The sequence below is a fragment of the Ornithorhynchus anatinus genome, chromosome 17, assembly GCF_004115215.2.
Source record: "Ornithorhynchus anatinus isolate Pmale09 chromosome 17, mOrnAna1.pri.v4, whole genome shotgun sequence".
Taxonomy (NCBI): Eukaryota; Metazoa; Chordata; class Mammalia; order Monotremata; family Ornithorhynchidae; genus Ornithorhynchus; species Ornithorhynchus anatinus.
Window position 1 is genome coordinate 21,036,600 of NC_041744.1, and position 22,788 is coordinate 21,059,387.

Below are 22,788 nucleotides of genomic sequence, written 5' to 3' on the forward strand. Positions count from 1 at the left end.
TTTACAGATGAGGGAACTGAGGCCCCGAGAAGTGAAGTGAGTCGCCCAAGGTCACACAGCAGACAAGTGGCGGAGTCAGGATTAGAACCCAAGACCTTCTGACTCCTAGGTCCATACTCTATCCACTAAGCCATGGTGCTTCTCCCACTCACCTTCACGGAATCGATCAGTGAATCAATCGATCGTATTTATGGAGTTCTTACTAAGCATCGTACTAAGTGCTTGGGAGAGTATGTCACAACAATAAAACAGACACATTCCCAGTTCACAACCAACTTACAGTCTGCTAGTACGGCCTAGTGCAAAGAGCCCGGGCTGTGTGATCTTGGGCACGTCACTTTACTTCTCTGTGTCTCAGTTACCTCATCTGTAAAATGGGGATTAAGACCGTGAGCCCTATGTGGGATAGGGACTGTGTCCAACCTCATATCTCCATGAAGGCTTAGTATTGTGCCTGGCACATGGTAAGTCCTTAACAAAAACCATTTAAAACAAAAATCAAAACAAAAAACTAGCAATTCTAGTATTTATAACGCCCTTGCTGGGTGCAAAACACACTTGTGTGCATCAAAACAGAAAGGAGAAGGAAGAACCTTCTAGGGATTTGGAGTGCCTGCCCCTTCAACCCCCATCAGCCTCTGCTGCCTAAAACTTCCTTTGTTTCTTGGGAGTTTGCAACTTCCCACACACCAAATGCCTCCAGGCTCCCCTTCAATGATGGGTTAGGGGGTAGGACTTCACTGCTGGAGACAGAGATGCAGTGAAGAAAGGAAGGAATGGTGTGGAGAGCCAACTGAAGAGACAGGTCCCGGGTGATTGACCCAAGGCAAAATTAATAACCGTTCCAAGGTCCCAGCTTCTCTGCCTCTCCTGTCCGGCAAACCCTGTCGGCCCTGAAATTGGAGGCTCTGAGATCGAGGGTCCCCGATTTTACCCACCCGGGAGGTCTGAGGGGGGAGCGAGCGGGCAAGCCTTTCCACTGGACAGTCGGAGCTACAAGATGGCTGTCACCGGCTGGCGTCGGGGGACGCGGGAGTGAGGGGGAGCAGGGAGTCAACTGGAGCCAAGGGGAAGAGCTAAAGGTGATCTCTTCTGTCCACGTACCCCGCTCTCCCCCAATCCAATAAGCACCGAGCGTGTCCTCCTGCTTCCTCCCCTGTCCACCCACCAGTGTGTCCAACGACAGCCCCCAAGGACAGCGGAAACACAGAGGCCCACGATGTCGCATGCCTCACCCCGGACACGCCGCCTAACGTAATGACATCGGATGCATCATTCTGCGGAAATCCGCCGGGGACCCCCCCGATCCTGAGGCCCCTGACGCCTTCACTTGCCCTAGACCCACCGCGTTCCTTTCCAAGTCCCGGGGCCGCTGGCGCCGCTTCCCAGCCGAAACGCGGCGGGAGCCGAGGCGGAGGGAGGCCGGGCACCGAAAATCAAAATTTCGCACATTAAGGCGTCCGCTGATGGATCCATCCTGCACAGGGGGCAGACCCAGCTGGACGCTGGGCTGACCTGGCCCGGATCCAACTGAACAGATGGTCACCTCGGCACAGACAGAGGTGACTCGGAAAAATTCGGCCTCGGGGTCCAGGCTGGGGAAAGAGACGGTGTAATAATGTTGGTATTTGTTAAGCGCTTACTATGTGCCGAGCACTGTTCTAAGCGCTGGGGTAAACACAGGGGAATCAGGTTGTCCCACGTGGGGCTCACAGTCTTAATCCCCATTTTACAGATGAGGGAACTGAGGCACAGAGAAGTTAAGTGACTTGCCCACAGTCACACAGCTGACAAGTGGCAGAGCTGGGATTCGAACTCATGAGCCCTGACTCCAAAGCCCGTGCTCGTTCCACTGCGCCACGCTGCTTCTCAGCGTGTAAGGGGGAACCAGGACCCTGCTCGGTCAAGGTTTCAGAAAGTGCAGTTCTCAGTCTGTCCCGAGTCTACTTTGTGACCTTGGGCAAGCCTCTTTCCCTCTCTGGTCCTTGATTGCTCTAGGTGAACAATCCTTGAAACTTCCTTCTCTGTTCATTCATTCAACTGTATTTATTACGCGTTTACTGCGTGCAGAGCACCTGGGGAGGGAGTAGATGGGAAGACCCATCTACGAGAAGCAGCGTGGCCCAGGGCATAGAGCCCGGGCCTGGGAGTCAGAAGGCCCTGGATTCTAATCCCGGCTCTGCCACTTGTCTGCTGTGTGACCATGATACAAATCACTTGACACTTCCAGGCCTCGGCTACCTCATCTGTAAAATGGGAATTAAGATTGTGAGCCCTGTGTGGGTCGTGGACTGTGTCCAACCTGATTAGCTTGCATCTACCCCAGTGCTCAGTACAGTGCCTGGCACATAGAATGCGCTAAACAAATGCCATTTTTTTAAAAAAACAAGATTCTTTAAGGAATAAAAGCAACATAGAGATTCATGGATTTATTAGTTGTGGGGGATGACTCCACAATCTCTCGTACAACTGTCCATTGTTCCGGAAGGCCGTGAGTTCACCAAGTGCTCCTGATCCAGACACACTTTTTTTGTTTCTTTTTTTAATTGTATTTGTTAAGCGCTATGGCAGGCGCCATTCTAAGCACTGGGGTAGATTCAGGTAATCCGATAGGACACAGTCCCTGTCCCACATGAGGCTCCCAGTTTTAATCCCCGCTTTACAGATGAGGTAACTGAGGTACAGAGAAGGTAAGTGACTTGTCCAGGGTCACACGGCAGACAAGTAGTGGAGCCGGGACTAGAACCCAGGTCATTCTGACTTCCAGGCCTATGTTTTAACCAGTAGGCCAAGCTACTTCTCACCTTCTTGCCACAATGGGCTCGTTGCCCGGACCCCTACAACACAAACCATTCTCTGCCATTTTTCATTCATTCCATCTTCATTCAGTCGGATTTATTAAGCGCATACTGTGTGCAGAGCACTGTACTAAGCGCTTGGGAAGGTACAATTCAACAATAAACGGTGACATTGCCTGCCCACAGTGAGCTGACAGTCTGGAGGGGGGGAGACAGACATCAATACAAATAACACACTCTCTCTCCTCACCCCTCCAGGCAAACACAGCTCTAATTGGCACAAACCCCAAACTGATATACTCGGTAGGGCCCTGTCATTTCCCCCCCACAGCCTGGAATACCCTCCCGGCTCCTCTTCCCAAAACAGCACCTCTCCCCTGTCTCATGTCTGTGGCTACTAGCCCAGGGGCTCTGGGCACGGTGGCAGGGAAGAGCTTTGAAAACAGGGGAAGGAATGTAAGTGAGCCTTTCCAAATCGGCGCTCTCGGCACGAAATAAAAATAGTCAGGACTAAATCAAAAGAGTAAGTCACAATAACTGAGATGATTGTTTGGGGCTTACTCTGGGCCAAGCATCAGGTACTAGAATAACTACAAGGCCATCGGGTTGGACAGAGCCCAGTCCCACGTGTGGCTCACTGTCTTAGTATGAAGGAGAACTGGAATTGAATCCCCACCGTGCAGATGAGATTATTGAGGCCCTGAGAAGTGGGTTGCCCAAGATAATAAAAATAATAATGACGGTATCTGTTAGGCGCTTACTCTGTGCCAGGCCCTGTATCAGGCGCTGGGGTGGATACACACAAGTCAAGTTGGACACAGTCCCTGTCCCATGTAGGGCTCACAGTCTCGATCCCCTTTTTACAGATGAGGTAACTGAGGCCCAGCAAAGTGAAGTGACTTGCTCAGGGTCACCCAGCAGGGAAGTGGTGGAGCCAGGATTAGGACCCAGGTCCTCCGGCTCCCAGGCCCGTGCTCTTTCCATTAGGCTTCGCTCGCATCTAGATGCCCGGTGCTGGAGGGGCTGGGGATGTGGAGGTTTGGGGAGGGACCTGATGGCATTTCTGCCTATCTGGCTGAGGGGTGGCGGAAGAGGGCAGAGTATGGGCTGGCCAGGCCGGCCGCTGGCTCAGGAATGCCGGCACATCTCTGGGACCGGTGACCAGTTTTCCCTTCCTTCCTTCTTGTCCGTGTGCCTGGGGCTGACTTATCAGTGAGAAACTTGTTCAGGTGAGGGGCCAACTTGGTCTCGGCTTGAGGCGTGTGGGATTCGCGGGTCACAACCCGGGGACCGGCCCAGTCCCCAACTGAACCCAGTTTAGTCGCCTCCCTCCGCTACCCCTCTTCAAACGGCACCCCGGGGACAGGTCAGGGTGGCCTTGGAGGGCCACGGGCTACGTGGATGGCCCTTGGGTTGCTGGGGCTAGAAGCCCTCGGGGCCACCCTATTTTCGTTCAGCTCAGGGCTTACTTCTGGTCCCACCCGGACCTGAATCAGACCTCAGGTTGCTGGGAAATCGATCTGGAAAAACTTGTTCAAGCAGGTGAGGTTTAAGGAGGGATTCGAATGTGGGGAGAGTTGTGATCTCTCCGATGTGGGGTCGGAGGATGTGCTGAGCCGGGGGGGATGGGGATGGAGGGGAGGAGTCAGAAGCAAGGGACACCTAGAAGGTCGGCTTGGGAGGAGCGAAGACGGAGGGTTGGGGAAAAGCGGGAGAAGAGAGCAGAGAGGGAAGGTGGAGCCAGATGGCGGGGGGAGCCCGTGAAGCCGACTGTGAGGAGATTTTGTTTGATGCCAAGGGAAGCAGGAAGGCAGCAGAGGGTTTTAAAGAGAGGAGAGATGTGGGCCGAGCGATGCTTCAGGAAGATGACCTGTGGGATGGCGAGTAGGAGAGATTGGAGGCGGGATTGGCTGGAGGCTCCGGGATTGGAGTCCGGCGAGGACGCTAACGCGATAGTCTAGCCGTGACAAGACCGGAACTCACGCTGGTGGGGGCGGGAAGCAGTTTGGGTGGGGAGGAGGGGGCAGATTTGGAAGATGTTGCGTAGGGAAACCCGGAAGGATCGGCAGTGGCCTGGGCGTGTGAGTTTTAGAAGACCCCAGCCCAGGGATCAAGTCTCCTTGGGGACCTAGAAAGACCACGGGACAGAAGTGGAGCATGTGGCAGAAATGCTGAGACGCCTCTCCCCCGCTTCCTCCTCCTCCCTCCCAAGTCCCTCTTGTCCCAAGCCTCCGCCTAGGGCAACTCTTTCCACTTGGAAATCTGAGGGCTCCCGCTAGACCCTTGGGAAACGCCATAGCTGCCTGTCTTGTCTGCTGTGTGACTCCGGGCAAATCACTTCACCTCTCTGGGCCTCGCTCTCCTCATCTGTAAAATGGGGATTCGGTACCCGTTCTCCCTCCCTCTTAGGGTGCGTGTGCCATGTGGAACGGGGACTCCTTCCAACCCGACTGCCTTCTAGCGACCCCAGAGCTAAGCACGGCGCTTAGTAAGCACACAGTAAGCACTTAAAGAATACCACTATTCACATCCTCATCATTCCGGGCTGGGCCTTGCTTAGAGACTGCCGGTCCACCCCGGGCGGCCCTGCCGAGCCACGTGGAATGATGTGCCCGGTGCTGTTCTCAACGTGTTTTTTCACCCCTGAAACAGTCGCTTCTCTGTACTGCTACTCCGATGGGCACAAGCATAATTCCAGTTCAATGAAAGCTCATAAATTTCCAGGGGCTCTAACCGCCCCCTCCCACCGCACCACTTCTCTCTCCCTCTTTCACCTCTCCCGCTTCCTTCGTTTCCCCCGCGGCTGCCGAGAACGAGAGATATAGTGAGCTACTGTGGAGTATTTTGAAAGCCGGGCCTCTGAGCGCTTTCCAAACGGCACACACAAGCAGGTTATTCTTTGGCTTGTTTTCTTTGGCTCCAGGTTAGGGACTGAGAATGAGTCAAACAGTATTAACTTTCAATAGGGAAGTGGTGTGGTCAACCCAAACTGTTTGCGGCTAGATCGCGCAGATAGGCAGAGCAGGTAGGCCCCGAACGGAACGGGAGGGACAGTGGGAGGAGGAAAGGGGGCCAGGGCTCGTGGGATGCTCGGGCTGGGAGGTGACGCTCCCCTCGGAAAATTTCAGGTGGGGTCGGTGGCCACCTGGGGCTACCGTGTGGCACTGAAGATTCAGACCAGCCCGGCCTCGGGAAAGGCAGCCTGGAGGGGCTCCGTGAGGGGCCGCGGGGATGGGATATTTTTCTTTCCACGTTGCAAGAGGCATGGGGACGTCATCGGGCCCGCCTGCCTCCCCTTGGGATGCCGTTCTGGAGGAGGACAAAACTGTTTCTTTCCCTTGGGGGCGTGAGCAGATGTATAGCTGCCTGATCTAGTAGTTAAAATAATAATAAGAAGAAAAAAGTCGTGATATTTGTTAAGGGCTCACTATGAGCCAAGCACTAAGCGCTGGGGTAATAGTAATAATGATAATTGTAGTATTTGTTAAGCGCTTACTATGTGCTAGGCACTGTACTAAGCACCGGAGTGGATACAAACAAATCGGGTTGGACACATTCCCTGTCCCATGTGGGGCTCACAGTCTGTCTCAATCCCCATTTTACAGATGGGGTAACTGAGGCCCAGAGAAGTGAAGTGCCTTGCCCAACTTCACATGGGAGGAGATAAAAGACAATCAGGTCGGACACAGTCCCTGTCCCCCATGGGGCTTACAGTCTAAGTGAGAAAACGGATACGGAATCCCCGTTTCACAGATGAGAGTACTGAGGCCCAGGGAAGTTAAGTGACTCGTCCGAGGTCATCCGAGGGGTGGGTAGAGGGAGTGTTGGGTTCGGGAGGGCTAAAGTCTCGCCCCGGATGGCTGGGTGACCTCGGACTAGTGGCTAAACCTCTCTGGGCCTCAGTTTTCCTGCCTGAGAAGGGTGGACGGGTAGGGAAGGGAATCTCCTTACCCCTCCCTGCCTCCCAGCGAGGGGGTGAAGGAGCGATGAGATCACCATCAGGGAAGGGACTAGTCTTGCTATCACACCCACCTTCCCATCTTGTCTCTGGGCTGCTACGTCTTCACACACGTGGGGAGGGGGGAAACTGAGGCCAACAGGCATCTCCTAACCCCCGCAGCCTGGGGGACCACGACTGAGGCGTGCGGGCCTGCCTCCCCTTCCCCAGGGCAAACATTCCCGGCCCTTTAATTCCGGCTGGCCAACTGGGTTTGTCTCGAGACCGGCCCGGCCCTCCCAGATGATTCACCCTTTAACGGTTCTTCTCCCTCCCCGACGCCCCGACTTATTTACTCTGCGGCCGAGCCGATAGGCCGAGGGCGTGACTCACCTACCGAACCAACTGGGGTGATTTTCCAAAAAACCCGTTCGCGGGAATGTGTCACCCGAGGAGCGGGGCGGGAAGGCGGCCGCTGGGGTTCGGGGAGACCCAGTCGTGGCTGAGTCTGACCCCCGCCCCGGGGGGAAGCCGGGCCGAGGCTCGAGAGGGGTAACGTTTCTCCTGGCTGAAGCCTAACTCCCAAATCCCAGCCCAGTGGTGCACGGGGATGCCAGAGATGGAAGGATAGAGGAGTGTGGGCAGGCATCATGGGCTGGGCCAGGCCCAACCTGGGCGAGGGGGTACAGAGACCCCAGGTGAGCCCGTGGGACGGGCACAGGCCACGTCCCCCTCCCCCTGAGCATCAGCAGTTGAGTCAGCTGGGCCAGGATGCCATGTGGCTTAATGAAAGAGCATGGGGCTGGGAGTTAGAGGACCTGGGTTCTAACTCTCTCCTTAGGCCCCCTGTTCCTCCCCCTCCCCCATCTCTCACCCCTAATGATCTGGCCACCTATTTCCTCACGAAAATCAACACGATCAGGTCTGAGCTCCCCAAAGTCACCCCTCCGCCTCTCCCCTCCCCCCCAGCAACCCCCTCCCCTACTTTCCCATCCTTCCCTGCAGTATCCTCAGAGGAGATCTCCTCCCTCCTCGCAAGTGCCACCCCCTCCACCTGCGCCTCGGACCCCATTCCCTCTCACCTTCTTAAAACCATCGCCCCTGCCCTCCTCCCTTCCTTAACGTCTATTTTTAACCACTCAATCTCCAAGGGCTCCTTCCCCTCTGCCTTCAAACATGCCCACGTCTCCCCCATCCTAAAAAAACCCGCTCTTGACCCCACTTCCCCCTCCAGTTATCGTCCTATCTCCCTACTACCCTTCCTTTCCAAAATCTTAGAACGAGTCGTCTACAATCGATGCCTAGAATTCCTTAACTCCCATTCTCTCCTAGACCCCCTCCAATCTGGCTTCCGTCCCCTCCACTCTACCGAGACTGCTCTCTCTAAGGTCACCCGTGACCTCCTTCTTGCCAAATCCAATGGCTCCTACTCCATTCTGATCCTCCTTGACCTCTCTGCTGCCTTTGACACTGTCGACCATCCCCTCCTCCTCCATACATTATCTCACCTTGGCTTCACGGACTCTGTCCTCTCCTGGTTCTCCTCTCACCTCTCTGGCCGATCATTCTCGGTCTCCTACGCCGGAGCCTCCTCCCCCTCCCATCCTTTAACTGTTGGAGTTCCTCAAGGGTCAGTTCTTGGCCCTCTTCTGTTCTCCATTTACACTCACTCCCTCGGTGAACTCATCCGCTCTCACGGCTTTGACTACCATCTCTACGCAGATGACACGCAGATCTACATCTCCGCCCCTGTCCTCTCCCCCTCCCTTCAGGCTCGCATCTCCTCCCGCCTCCGGGACGTCTCCACCTGGATGTCGGCCCGCCACCTAAAACTCAACATGAGCAAGACTGAGCTCCTCATCTTCCCTCCCAAGCCCGGTCCGCTCCCAGACTTCTCCATCACCGTGGGATGCACGACCATCCTTCCCGTCCCGCAGGCCCGCAATCTCGGTGTCATCCTTGACTTGTCCCTCTCGTTCACCCCACACATCCTATCCGTTACCAAGACCTGCCGGTTTCACCTCTACAATATCGCCAGGATCCGCCCTTTCCTCTCCACCCAAACGGCTACCTTACTATTACGGGCTCTCGTTATATCCCGGCTAGACTACTGTGTCAGCCTTCTCTCTGACCTCCCTTCCTCCTCTCTCGCCCCGCTCCGGTCTATTCTTCACTCCGCTGCCCGGCTCATCTTCCTGCAGAAACGATCTGGGCATGTCACTCCCCTTCTTAAACAACTCCAGTGGTTGCCTATCGACCTCCGCTCCAAACAAAAACTCCTCACTCTAGGCTTCGAGGCTCTCCATCACCTTGCCCCTTCCTACCTCTCCTCCCTTCTCTCTTTCTACCGCCCACCCCGCAAGCTCCGCTCCTCTGCCGCCCACCTCCTCGCCGTCCCTCGGTCTCGCCTATCCCGCCGTCGACCCCCGGGTCACGTCCTCCCGCGGTCCTGGAACGCCCTCCCTCCTCACCTCCGCCAAACTGATTCTCTTTCCCTCTTCAAAACCTTACTTAAAAATCACCTCCTCCAAGAGGCCTTCCCAGATTGAGCTCCTCTTCCCCCTCTACTCCCTCTGCCATCCCCCCTTTACCTCTCCGCAGCTAAAGCCTCATTTTCCCCTTTTCCCTCTGCTCCTCCACCTCTCCCTTCCCATCCCCACAGCACTGTACTCGTCCGCTCAACTGTATATATTTTCGTTACCCTATTTATTTTGTTAATGAATTGTACATCGCCTCGATTCTATTTAGTTGCCATTGTTTTTACGAGATGTTCTTCCCCTTGACGCTGTTTAGTGCCATTGTTCTTGTCTGTCCGTCTCCCCCGATTAGACTGTAAGCCCGTCAAACGGCAGGGACTGTCTCTATCTGTTGCCGACCTGTTCATCCCAAGCGCTTAGTACAGTGCTCTGCACATAGTAAGCGCTCAATAAATACTATTGAATGAATGAATCCCCCCCATCACTTGCCTGCTGCATGACCTTAGGCAAGTCCCTTCACTTTTCTGGGCGTCAGCTTCTTCATCTGTAAAGGGGGATTTGATACCTCTTTTTTTTTATGGTATGTTAAGCACTTACTATGTGTCAGGCACTGTACTGAGCACTGGGGTAGATACAAGCTTATCCGGTTGGACACAGTCTCTATCCCACATGGTGCTCACAGTCTTATTATCCATTTTACAGATGAGGTAACTGAGGCCTGGAGAAGTGAAGTGACTTGTCCGAGGTCACACAGCAGACAAGCGACAAAGCTGGGATCAGAACCCTGTTCCTTCTGACTCCCAGGCCCTTGATCTATCTGCTCGGCCACGCTGTTCTTCCTCCGTTTTAGACCTTGAGCCCCATGGGGGACAGGGACCGTATCCGGCCGGATGATCTTGTATCTAACCCAGCGTTTTTATAGCACTTGGCTCACGGTAAGCACTTAACAAATGCCACAATTATTATTAGAGAGAAACTCTGCCATCCAGAGGTTCCTGACTTTCCGGATGATGGATTTGTTCCTCGCTCCAGGTTAGGGTCAGTGTCTGTGTAGGGGGAAGGGTTCGGGGTGGGGGGGAGGATTCCATGGAAGGGAGGAGGGCCCGGGTCGGCTGAATGCTGTTAGAGCAGCACAATCACGCCAGATTCAGAAATGAAAAGGAGCCAAGATTTGGACTAGATCACGGTGTGGGGGTGAGCCCGAGGATGGCAGAGCTCTCCGGGAAAGGCCTCTCGAGCGATTTGCTCCGGGACTGTTCCCGGGACCCTGGTCAGGCTTGATCTCAACCGCTGCACAAGGGATGAGTTCTCCTCAGTACTACCTGATTCTCCGCCTCCTCCCCACATTAGCCAGGGAGCTTTCAAGGCTGCCGGAGGAAATGGAAGCTCCCTCCGCAGCCCCCGAGAGTTCCAAAGTTGGTCAAATATCTTCGGCGCCTATCGAGCGGTAAATGAAGGAATCTGATAAGCAGTTGTTCGGAACCTGGAGTCAAGCCACGATTCTACCCTCCTGCCTCAATCACTTCCTCAAAACTCCCCCACAGGACACCTCGGTCCTCGCCAACCTGCTGCCTCCACGAAGATTTCTTCTCTTCACTTCATCCACTCTCCTTCAAGCCTGAAGAGTGAGATCTGATCCACCCTATCAAGAGGGGTTGTGATTCTCCTGTTTGTACACACACTCACACAAGATTAAGCAGGAAACAGAGAGAGGAAAAGACAAGTGTTCATTTGGGAACTTCGATGTGAGAGTATGGCACTTCATCATTTTGTAACTTCCTCCTCTTGAGAGTTCAGGGCTGCAGGCAATCCAAGGAATGCTCTGGTCCTGTTTTCTGATCCTTGGGGTGTTGGGGGAGGGACGAATCACTGCTATTTACTGAGCACCTACAGCATTCAGAGCCTTGTACTAAGCTCTTGGAAGCAGCCTATTTCAGGCATTCTATGTGTGTGTCACGTAGGGACATGAGTGTCTACATGCATATATGTACATACATATACAAACACATATATATATATGCGTATGCATATACATCTACCTTCTGCCTCCCCTTCTAGACTGTAAGCTCGTGACGGGCAGGGAACGTGCCTGCTAATTCTCCCAAGTGTTTAGTACAGTGCTCTGCACATAGTAAGCGCTCAATAAACAGTACCAAGAACCAAGGCTCGGCCTTTAGAGTTGCTCAGTGCAGACCTGTTGATAAGGACTGGTCGAAGGGAAGGAAAATCAAGGTGACATTCCCAAGGGGAAAGATCGGAAAAAAACCCCGCCCGTGTGCCCAAGATGAAAAGGAATGAGTCCAGCCAACCTGTGGCTACCCCAAACCCATGAGTTCCCATTCGCTGTCTTTATAGGGGCTGAGGGAGTGAGAGTGGATTAACCCAATTTACCTAGCAAAAAAACTTTCTCTTTGGGGCCCAAAAGGCTTTTTACCTTTGCTGGCCTGTCTCGGCCCCAAATATATTCCATATAGCAGAATAATTAATTAATAATAAGCGCTTACTACGTGTTCAGCACTGTTCTAAGTGCTGGGGTAGATACAAGTTTATCCAGTCGGATGCAGTTATCACAGAGGGCTGAGTCTAAGCGGGAGGGCGAAAGGTATCTCATCCCCATTTTGCAAAGAAGGGAACTGAGGCCCCCAAGGAATCAAGTGACTTGCCCAAGGTCACCCAGCGGTCAAGCAGCAGAGTGAAGACTGGAAGCCAGGTCCTCTGACTCTTGGGTCACTTGGGGAGTTTTGAACGCAGGAGGTGCGGTCTGTGAGGAAGGGCCAGGGACCGTGTCCAATTTTCACCTGTATATTTCTGCCCAGTACTCAGTACAGTGCTCCGCACCCAGTCAGGGCTGACTGAAAATCAAAAAAACCTCGGGAAAGGTCACGGGGTGAGCACATCCTACAATCTGTCAGCGGATTGACGTTGGTCAAACCGAACGCAGAACCTGACAGATCAGCCTTAAGCTTCAAGCCCTCTTAAATTTCTTCCTGACCCCTTCCCTTCCACTGTGCACATTTAAAGAACAAAGTAGCACATTAAAAGAAAAAGAACCAGGGAGAGAGAGGAGGGAAGTAGGAATTTCAAGCTAGGTCAAAAGACCCTGGTCACGACAGCTCATAGAACAGAGTGCATATTTCTTCTGCATTTCCTCATTTTTCCTTTTTATGAGGCACAGCTCGTTGCAGTCTGTTATGGCTAATGGCTTTCTCCCAGGAGCAAAGCATCTAAGGTAAACAATCGTGTTTTATGAGTCCGAGGTGAGTTTTTCAATGAAAAATGGAAGGCCGACGTCTCCCGGTGGAGAAATAGTTTGAAAGTGCGGAATGAATGCTAGGGAGCGTGTTTTTGGAGGCCTTTGGCTTAGTGACCAACCAGGAGGGTATGTCGAACAACAGGCCATGTGTATACCCAGGGGGTACGTATACACACTCCCCTCCGCCCCCGTGCTCCGAGGAGGCAACATCAAGGGAGCTCTCCACGGCCTTGCTGGAATGGAGGGTTTGGGAACTTTTACAAGTCAGCTGACCAGACCTGTCCCGATAGGAACTTTTCCCCAGGGAGACTTTCAGAGGTGAACAACCATCAGACCCAGACTAGGTAAACACGGGCTCAAGCCAGCGCCCCGGAGACCAAGACAACACCACGGTAACCAGGTGACAGCATTTTGTCCGGGAACTCTCCCCAGGTAACTGAAGACCACACCCCTGAAAGGCGAAGGGGTGGGGTGCACGGGGGGGGGTGTAGACGGATTAAGCGTCCAAAAGGCAAAATAAACCGGTTTTCCCTTACTAGGAGAAATGCAGTTGGAGAAGTTGGCTAGGTTGCGGCTCGCCTCTTAACTGTCCCTCTCTCTCGATTCTTCCTCCACAGGCCAGGTCAGCTCCGCCACCCGCAAACTGTCCTGTCATCTCCTTCTGGGAGCCTTTTCCAGATTCCTCCTCTTCCCTCTTTGCACATATCACCTCCCTAAGTCACCTCTGTGGCTCATGAAGCTGCCCACTGGATTGCTCTTGATTTCTCTATTCCCCTGTGCCATTTTTTATGTCTCTTTTTGCACTTTTAATCAGGGAATATCCACCCACCTAAGTCTCCTGCCTTCCTGTGAGACAGTAAACTCCCCGCAGGCAGGGATGGTGTCTCTGACTGTTTTTGACCGGTTCATTACTCTGCACGCAGCAGGAACTTGCCGTACTGCTGGTGATAACGACCCTGGGATGGCACAGGAAGGGGCTTTGTGTCCCCGGGAAGAAATCCACTACGGTATTCTGGCGTGATGTTCATGTGGTAAGAGGCGAAGCAGGGTGCCACCGTAAGTTCCCGAATGACTCTATCACGGAGAAGAGTCTGTGTATATGTATTAAATACACCTTCGTTTATACGGCATTCATATAGACCCACTTTAAGTACTATTTAAATAAGGTTAAAGAAAGCTTCCTACATAATTGAAACGGAAATTTGTGGCCTACTCTCCCGAAGACGTTATGTTGTATATACTTATTCACTGGACCCTTGAATTATTTAGCATTCCTGTGGTTATTTATTTTTTCTATTGATTCTTCTAGTGCTACCCGCGCATACCCAAGGTCGCTCGTTATATATTCTGGGAGAAATAAAATGTTTCCACCCCGCTTGGGCCGGACACCTGGGCGTCGGGGGGGCAGATCGGGATTCCGTCGCCGTGGAACCCCATCGTCCCGTCTCCGCCCGGGGGTGGGGAGAGGCGGGACGACTTGCCCAGGATCCCTAAAGCCGGCCCCGGGTCCCGGAACCGTTGGAGATGGATGAAAGCGGGCCCACAAGGGCCCGACCCATGCCACGGTCGGTCGGCTCGGAGGGGCCTCGGGAACCCGGCCTGCCTCTGAACTCCCCCATCACCGGGGCTGCTGTTCTGGCAGTAATGGTGGCCTACCCATCGGGGGGGTTAACAATGGGGCTGGGGTTCTTTTCGGGAGGGCCGGGCCTAGGGCCACGTCAATCTGACGGGAATCACCAGAGCTCTGGCCTTCTCCAGGAGAGGGCCCGGAAAGAGCGGGAGGACAAGTCCGGCCGGGCGGCTAGGCGGGGGTCGCCCGGGCCGGGTCAAACCGTTTCCGGCCGACGCGGGGCTGCCGGGCCCGGCGCCGAGGCAGAGTTCGGGTGCCGAGGAGGCATCGATGACCGGGATCTCGGGGGACGGGGGAGACTTCCCCGAGAGGCAGTCTTCCTCTTCCCCAGCTCCAGTCCCCTGGAATACAGAGGACTGGACTCCAGGCCCCTCTGGTGAATTCAGGCCAGGCCCAGCACAAATAAAGTGAGGCTGTTTGAACCTGAGGGGAAGGAGCTGTCCTCAGAAATTGTCAATATTTGCTTTATTCACCTTTTGAATTTTTAATTAAATTTCTCCCCGTCCTGGATGCGAGGGCGACTTGACAAAACAGACTTTGGGCTATGACATCACCGGGACCGTCTCTCTCCAGAGGGCCGGGCCTGGTGCCCGGACGGGTCAGGTGGGGACACCCACTCCGCTTCTGGGCCGTTGCCGTTGGGTTACGCTAATGGTTCTGAGAAGCACTTGGAGAGATCAGGTGTGTGATCCGCTCATCCCGCGACGGCGAGTTCTGCCAAGCTGCCGGGAGCCTCTCCCGCTCGGCCCTTACGCTCCTCCCTCTCCAACCTCGCTTCAATCCCCGCCTGGGCCTCCTTCTCACAAGAAACGGTCTCTCCGCTCCTCACGGCTAATCCTCATTCCCTTCCTTCCTCCATCCACCTCGTGGCTCTAGAATGGGGACTCCTTGTGGGCAGGGAACCTATCAACTGTCTCGTTCTCTCCCAAGTGCCTAGTAGAGTGGCCGGCACACAGTGAGTGCTCAATAAATACCACGGATTGACCGATTCGCTCGATGCCAACTCGTCCTCCGGGAAGTCTTCCCCGATGTACCCCTCCCAAGCTCGAAGTAAAGTGCTCTGCACACATTAGGCCCTCAATAAACACCTCCGACTGATTGACGGATTGATGCGGGACCGGGACTGCTTTCAAACTGATTATCTTGCATTATCCACTGCCCTCAGTACAGTACTTGGCACTTATAAATGTGTACCGACTGCCACAGTGATCATTATTATCACTCCGCCTCCCTTCCAGCTCCCCAGCTTGACCCAGTATCGACTTCCTCCCATTTCCACTTCCCCTTCTAATTATTGTATGGATTTGTCTGAATTTACGTGGATAACATATACTGGTCTGGTTTATCTCACTAATGGGCAGGGAGCGCCTTGAAAGCAGAGACCAAATCTGCTCTCTAACATGGGCCCCGAGCCCCCTAGGTGCTCCGAAAATACCTGCTGACTGCCTGACTGCAGACAGTCAAAACGTTTTACCCTCTCGATTGGCATGAAGTGCCGTGTTCCAGCACCTGTTGGAGTGTAAAAGTTTCTTGTAAAATGGAGATCAGAGAGCTGTTCTCCCTCCCTTTTGGACTGTTAGCCCTATGGGGGACAGAGACTACGTCTGATCTGATGATCTGGTACCTACCCCGGTGTCCAGTAAGTGTTTGGCACTTAGTAAGTGTTTTTTAAATTATTATTATTATTTTTGGCAAAGCACATGTCTGGGGCTTCTGCTGTACCTTCCCAAGCACTTAATAGAGTAGACTGTATGCAGTAGGGATTCAATAAATGAATTTAATTCAATAATTACTATTACTTCATATTATTATTGTTACATCTGTAAAGCACTTATTATGTGTCAAGCACTGTTCTAAACGCTGGAGTAGCTACAAGTTAATCGGGAGGGACACAGTCCCTGTCTCGCCTGAGGGTCACAGTCTTACTAGGAGGGGGAAGAGGTATTTAATCCCCATTTTATAATTGAGGAAACTGAGGCACAAGGAAGCTAAATAATAATAATAATAATAATAATAATAATAATAATGGTACTTGTTAAGCGCTTACTATGTGCTACGCACTGTTCTACAGTGATAGATACAAGGTCATCAGGTTGTCCCATGTGGGGCTCACAGTCTTAATCCCCATTTTACAGAGGAGGTAACTGAGGCATAGAGAAGTTAAGCGATTTGCCCCAGGTCACACAGCAGACAAGTGGCAGAGTTGGGATTAGAACCCACCTCCTCTGACTCCCAAGCCCGTGCTCCTGCCACTAAGCCATGCTGCTTCATTGCGGTGAGAATTGTTTCATTTGGAAAAAGGGCCCCTCAAATATCTCATGTCATCTTTCAAGCTACCGGGGGAAAGTCTCTCTGACACCACGTCGATATTACTCGGCACAGAGAGACGTGCTCTCTCTACTTTCTGAGAATGGGGTTCTCGGGACTGGATGCGTGAATTTCCTCACATACGGAATTTCCCAGAAAACCTTCCTATACTGTTGTGGGCTGGTAGGGGAGATGAGCCACAGTAAGCAAATATGGCAGACCTTCTAACTTCTAAGCCCGGAGACGGATCTTTCCGGAAGGGCGAGCGGCCCGGGCAGATCTGGAGGTCCTGATCCCCGGGGTAGAGTTTTGGGAAATAAACAGCGGGTGGGGGTGGGCTGGACGAAAGGGACAACCTCGGCTCTCGCTTCTATCTCGAAAATGTGCTACGACCGTCCACTCTCCGGCCTAAAATTAACAGTGTGGGTCGATCCACACCTCACGGCCGACAGAAAGAGGTGAGTGGCCCCGGCTACCGACTTCACCTCAGCTCGGGGGTTTTCCCTCGGACGCCGGGCTTGTGAGAAATGCGTGTGGGTCTCTCCCCGGAGAGGGCCGATCGTTCATCTCCTCCCCCTGGCCCCAGCCGTGGCCTCTCCTCCGGCCCCCAGATTCCATTTGGCGAGAATAACTGCCCGGGAACCCAGGGGTCCGTGGAGTAAATTCCAGCGGGCGGTTTGAAGTGCCGTTCTCCCCATTTACTGTTTCCTTTAGTCCTAAAGCCACGGGAGGTACAGCAAACCATACACAGGGGCCGTCAGGCACCATCTAGCAGACATACTTTCTCCTCCCGTCCGCCGACCGCTCAAAGCCGGAGCAGGAGCTGTTGATTTTCCCCCAGCCAAGCGGGCCGCTGGGGGTCTGAGCGCGACAGGAAGCACTATGAGCCCGACGGGAGCCGACCTGCCTCTTTTCCGCCCGGGGGCCCCGGCCTGCCCTTCCACGCACCTCACGCGGCCCGTCGTCGGAACATCCTGCGCCAGCGACCCTCTGCACCCTGAGAGCCTTCGGCGATCGCTCTCTCCCCGGCGCTAGGTTTGAGCACGGCACCCCGGGAGATCAGAACCGGCACGACTTACTTCTGGGCTCTCGAGGTCCATCCACGGTGATTTTGATGGCTCGGTGGTAGGTGGCTACTTGCGGCGGGTTGGTGAAGACCGTGATGGTCAGGGTGAAGCTCTTTCCTGCGAGCAGAGAGAAAGGCATTGTGGCGTTATGACGGTGACGGCACTCCCTCTGTTTAGGTGGCGGGGTTGGGAGGGGAGGGTGGACCGATCGAGACCACCCGGCCCACACGCCTGGACGCTGCCGGAGTGGAGACCCTGAGAAGCGACGTGGCCTAGTGGAAAAGGCACGAGCCTGGGAGTCGGGAGACGTGGGTCCTAATCCTGACGCTACCACTCAGACAAGTCACTACTCTTCTCTGTGACTCCATTTCCTCATCTGTGAAATGGAGATTCAGTACCTCTTCTCCCTTCTCCCTCTTCTCGCCCATGTAGGATAGGCACCATGTTTGACTTGATTATCTTGTGTCTATCCAAGCGTTCAGTTCAGCGTTTGCCACCTAGTGAGGGTTTTACAAGCGCCATATAATTATTATTATCTGAAAAACAGGTATTCAATACCTGATCTTCCTCCCCTTTAGACGGGGGGCCCCACATGGGAGACAGACCGTTCCCTAACCTGATTATCTTGTTTATACCCCAGCAGTCGGTACAGTGCTTGCCAAATAAAAGGCACTTAACAATTACCACCATAATTCTTATGGTTTGGTTTGAAGAATTTTTGGCTTTGATTCTTCTATTTAACTCAACGTCCTCTCCCAGAGCTTCCAACGGGCAGCTTCGGGGCCTCTCCACCAGATGTGGAGTCACGCGCTTGTATCTGTGACTTTCAGAGTTCTCCGCCAGCAGGCTCACCGCCTCTGCTTTCTTCACCCCCTCAACCCCTCTGGTCCAGACCACCCGGGTCCAGCCAACCTGCCTTTTTGGAGTGCCCTGTGCCCGGGGCCTTTCTCCCCTTTACGTCGCCATTCCAGGTCACCCCACTGAACCCACGCACTCTGCAACCAACTCCCTGCACAATCCACAACCCACTGCGTGTTTCTGCACAGATCGGTCGATCGGCAGAGAGATGATCCGTCTGGCTGTTCTCAGTCCACCGTGGGCAGGGGGCCTGGTGTTTAATTTGGACTCCAAGGTGCTTAGTTGAATGTCCTGCCTCCTTTCGGGAGTTCAGTTGGGCTTGGTTGACGTGGCTGATGAAACACCCTGTTGACAGCGAGATGGCGGCAGGCCTCACTACCATCGCGTCGCGCGGCACGGAAGACGAGCGGGATGAAACCTTCGTTACCGCCATCCCACGATTCCTTCACTTAAAATTATTCTGAGTGTTCCAGACCCGGGGCCCTCGAAAGATCACGTCTTCCCAGACTCCCTGAACTCGGGGTGACAGAGAGGCCTTTGGAGAGAGGGGCTGCCCGGGAGGAAATCTTCCAGAATGCCTCTGGGGCCGCACCTGGCGCCAGGACCTCTGGGTTTGACCTCTCGACCTTACCCCCCTTTAGCCGGCGCGGCACCTCGGGAGTCCCGGGCTTCCCCAGGGGGTGCCCCTCTCCGAGGAGATCCCGACGGCGGAGTCACGGCCCGGCCCCTCCACTGCCCAGGAAAAATACCGGCCGGCTGACTGGTCGTCTCGGTCTGAGATGTCAGGCACCCAGGGAGGCCCGGGCCTGCCGGGCCCTGGTAAAAATAAATAAGTCAATAAATATAAATAAGTAAGTGGACTCGTCGGTCTGAGGTTGAGAAAGGCTGCGGCTCACGGGAGGATGCTCTCTGACCCTCCGGCAGAGATTGGTTGCCCCTGTGGGGCTTTTTCAGGGACGGCCATGGCTTCGTCCCACGAGGCTGGCCGAGTCTTTCATCCAGGCCTCAGCTTGGGGTTTTGGCTTGGCCGCTGGCACGGGGCCGGCTCCGGGTGGTAAGCGAGTCGGCGGCCGCGTCGGGGAGCTCCGTAGGGATGGGGGGAGAGAATCGATCGATCTGTCAGTCAGTCGGTAGTATTTATTTTATTGAGAGCTAACTGGTTGTAGAGCCCTTGGGAGAAGACAGTGGAGACAGCAGACGTGATCCCTGACCTCCCCGAGCTTAAGACCTGCGCGAAGAGCTGAAAATCTAGCCCGGAATGTGCGTCCTCCCTCTGACGGGGGCGCCACGGCACCCAAGGCCCGGGGCGGGGGACCCAGCGACTCTGGGCAAAGGGAGCGGGGCAGGATCCCCCATGATAGCAGAGCCCGGGCCTGGGAGTCAGAAGGACCTGGGTTCTAATCCCGGCTTCTCCACGTCTGCTGTGTGACCTTTGGCGAGTCACTTCACTTCTCTGGGCCTCAATTACCTCATCCATAAAATGGGGATAAAGAGCGTGAGTCCCCAGTGGGACATGGACTGTGTCCAACCTGATTAACTTGCATCTAACCCGGTGCTTAGAACAGTGTTTGGCACATAGTAAGCACTTGATAAGTACCATTATTATGCAGGTGGGCTCAAGAAGACTTGGACGGATGATGGGGGGAGAGGGAAATGCCTTCTCTCCCCCTAACCAGCTGACCTAATCTTTCCCTGGCAAACACTCCTCCTCATGGGGGAGGAAGCCCGCAGAGAAACAAGTGGGCACAGTGCAGTGTTTTCTACAAAGTAAGAGCCTAATAAATCATTACAACTTCTGCCTCAAACTCACTCAGAAGCAGAGTCAAAAACGGAGCCAAAACAGTGACTGAATAAACAAACCGAGAAGCAGTATGGCCGAGAAGAAAGAACCCGGGCCTGGGAGTCAGCGGATCTGGGTTCTAATCCCATCTCTGCCACTTGCCTGCTGCGGGACCTTGGGCAAGTTCACTCCACTTCTCTGAGCCTCAGTTCCCTCTTCTGTAAAATGGGGATTAAATAAATACGTGTTCTCTCCCTTGATCTCAGAGAACCCACGTGAGATGGGAACTGTGTCTGACCTGATTATCTTATACTATAATAATAAAAATGATGATATTCGTTAAGCGCTTACTATATGCCAGGCACTATAGTAGACGCTCGATCTAACCCCGTGCTTGGTCACAGTAAGCACTTAGACACTACATAACTACAAGCCAAAATTTCCCAACTTTGCTGCTCACGTGGAGAGGGGAGGGGCCCAGAGGCTGGGACCCTGGGCCATCACTCCAGTTCTCTCTACGTCCGGGCTGATGGCGAGCCTAAAGCAGGAAACGTGTCTACCAACTCGTTGCATTGTACTCTCCCAAAGATTTAGTACATTGCTCTGCACACAATAAGCACTCAATTCATACCATTCATTCATTTAACCATATTTACTAGGGCCCTTACTGAGTGCGAAGCACCGTATTAAGCGCTTGGAAGAGTACACTATCGCAACCAGCGGCCACATTCCTGCCCACAACGAGCTCACAGTCTAGAGGAGGAGATCAATTGATTGAGTGCCTGATTAAAGGGAGTCACAGCTGCAGGATAAGGGTCACTGCCCTGGCATAAGAGAAGGCGCTCGACGGCTGCTGGGATTTTGAAAAGTCGCTGCCTTGAATAATCTTCATGTCAGATAATCCGGGCTAGGCTCTGCATGAAGTAAATGCTCACTGAATACCATTGACTGATTGACTGATTGATAATCAAGAGTTGAGTGGGCAGGAGAAGCCACAAGCATCCCGTAGTTGCTTCCATCACTCTCAGACATTTCCACGGGAGCTTCAGAGACCACAAACGGTACCCGGAATGGGTACAACTTTCGCCTTTGCGTGGAGAAACGTATCTTCTCTGGGTCCAGAAAAATACGGACAATCTTTTATCTCCGCCCGTCCCTCATCACACGCTCCATCCACCCCCTGCCCAAACTATCACCCCCTGCATTGCTTTTCTGCCCCCCAGGAGCAGAGGTCCAGCTTCCTTTAGGGCAGGAAGGCAGCTCCGCTGAACTGGCTAAGCGGGCCGGCCTCACCGACACGGGGCCGTTTCCTTCTCCTCGACCTGCTCCGTCGCGGGGCCCTTTCCCGGATGCTCCCGATCCGACGGTGTTCCCTTCTCTAATGACCAACGGTCCTGGTATTTTAAGTGCGTGGGCGTGGAGGTGGAGAGGGCCTCTCCCAACTGCTCTCCTCGGCCCCCAAAGAGGCAGGGCCAAGGGAAAGTAAAGCGAGATGGAGCTGCGAGACAACTAAGCCGGAGGCGGATCTGGATCTGATCTGTTTTTTTTAATAATCGTGGTATTTGTTAAGCACTTACTATTTACTACACGCCAAGGACTGTATTAAGTGTTGGGGTAGAAACAAGATAACAGGTCCCACGTAGGGCTCACAGGCTAAGAAGAAGGGAGAACAGATTCATTCATTCATTCAATCGTATTTATTGAGTGCTTACTGTGTGCAGAGCACTGTACTAAGCGCTTGGAAAGTTCAACTCGGCAACCGATGTCGCATCCCTATCCTGCAGATGAGGGAACTGAGTCACAGGGAAGGTAAGTGACTTGTCCAAGATCACACAGCAGACAAGTGATGGACTAACATTAGAACCCAGGTCTCAGTGGATTAATGTGGCTATGCCCCTGATGAGGACTGGAGGGTGCTAGGGGAAACTAGCTCCCCAAGACATGAATAGGTCTGAGCGGAGAAGGGCCCGAGATGGAACAGAGAGAGACGCGCTGGCACCCGTTGCAAAGTGACTAAGCAAGCAGCCGGGATGGAGGTGGACCTGGCCACCTGCCGTTAGCTGATTCGGACCCTTGTCATAGCAACCGGCCATGCGCGGTGGCGAAGATGAATGGTCATGTCAAGGGTGTGGAACACGCTAACACACACTAAGCCCACGCTGTGGCGGTGTGGGCAGAGAAGGAGGTGACCATCATCCCTCCACCCTCTGGGGACCGCTCGCCACGGGGAATAAACTTTGAGCCGGGGTGTGGGACGGAGGGGGGGGGTCTCTCTCTTGAGAGTGGGGGTCTGGGTCTCTTGGGCGGAGACGGGGGCCCTGCCGGGGGATGAGGGTCTGGGGGAGACCAGGCGATGAATTCAGGTTCACGTAACTTTGTTCATTGGTATTTACTGGGCACTTACTGAGTGCAGAACACTCTACTGAGCACTTATGGGTGTCACGGATGGGGAACAAGAGGAGGCATGTCTTGGGGTCCTGGCTAACGGTGACCGTCGGTATCTTCAACTTAACTGAGTCCATTCATTATCTCCGAAGCTTTCCTTTCCCACAGCCAGCCGGGCGGGATGCCGGGAAAGGCAGGGGAAGGGGCCGATGCTGGATTCTCACTCAGAGCTTGCGAGGGCAGCAAAAGCCTCAGAAATGGACTTCGGTGGAAAAAGCCGAGGTGAGTCTCTGAGG

At 53.9% G+C, this 22,788-nt stretch overlaps 1 protein-coding gene across 5 annotated transcripts in view; it reads right to left on the reverse strand.

The window, feature by feature from the left end:
• Positions 1-22,788, reverse strand: part of RUNX1 (RUNX family transcription factor 1) — a 188,018-nt gene that overhangs the window by 36,826 nt on the left and 128,404 nt on the right. For all 5 annotated transcript variants that reach the window (XM_029082307.1, XM_029082306.1, XM_029082304.1 and 2 more), the window contains one exon: positions 17,482-17,586. In XM_029082307.1, the coding sequence (XP_028938140.1) occupies positions 17,482-17,586 (105 nt within the window). The remainder of the gene's footprint in view (positions 1-17,481; positions 17,587-22,788) is intronic.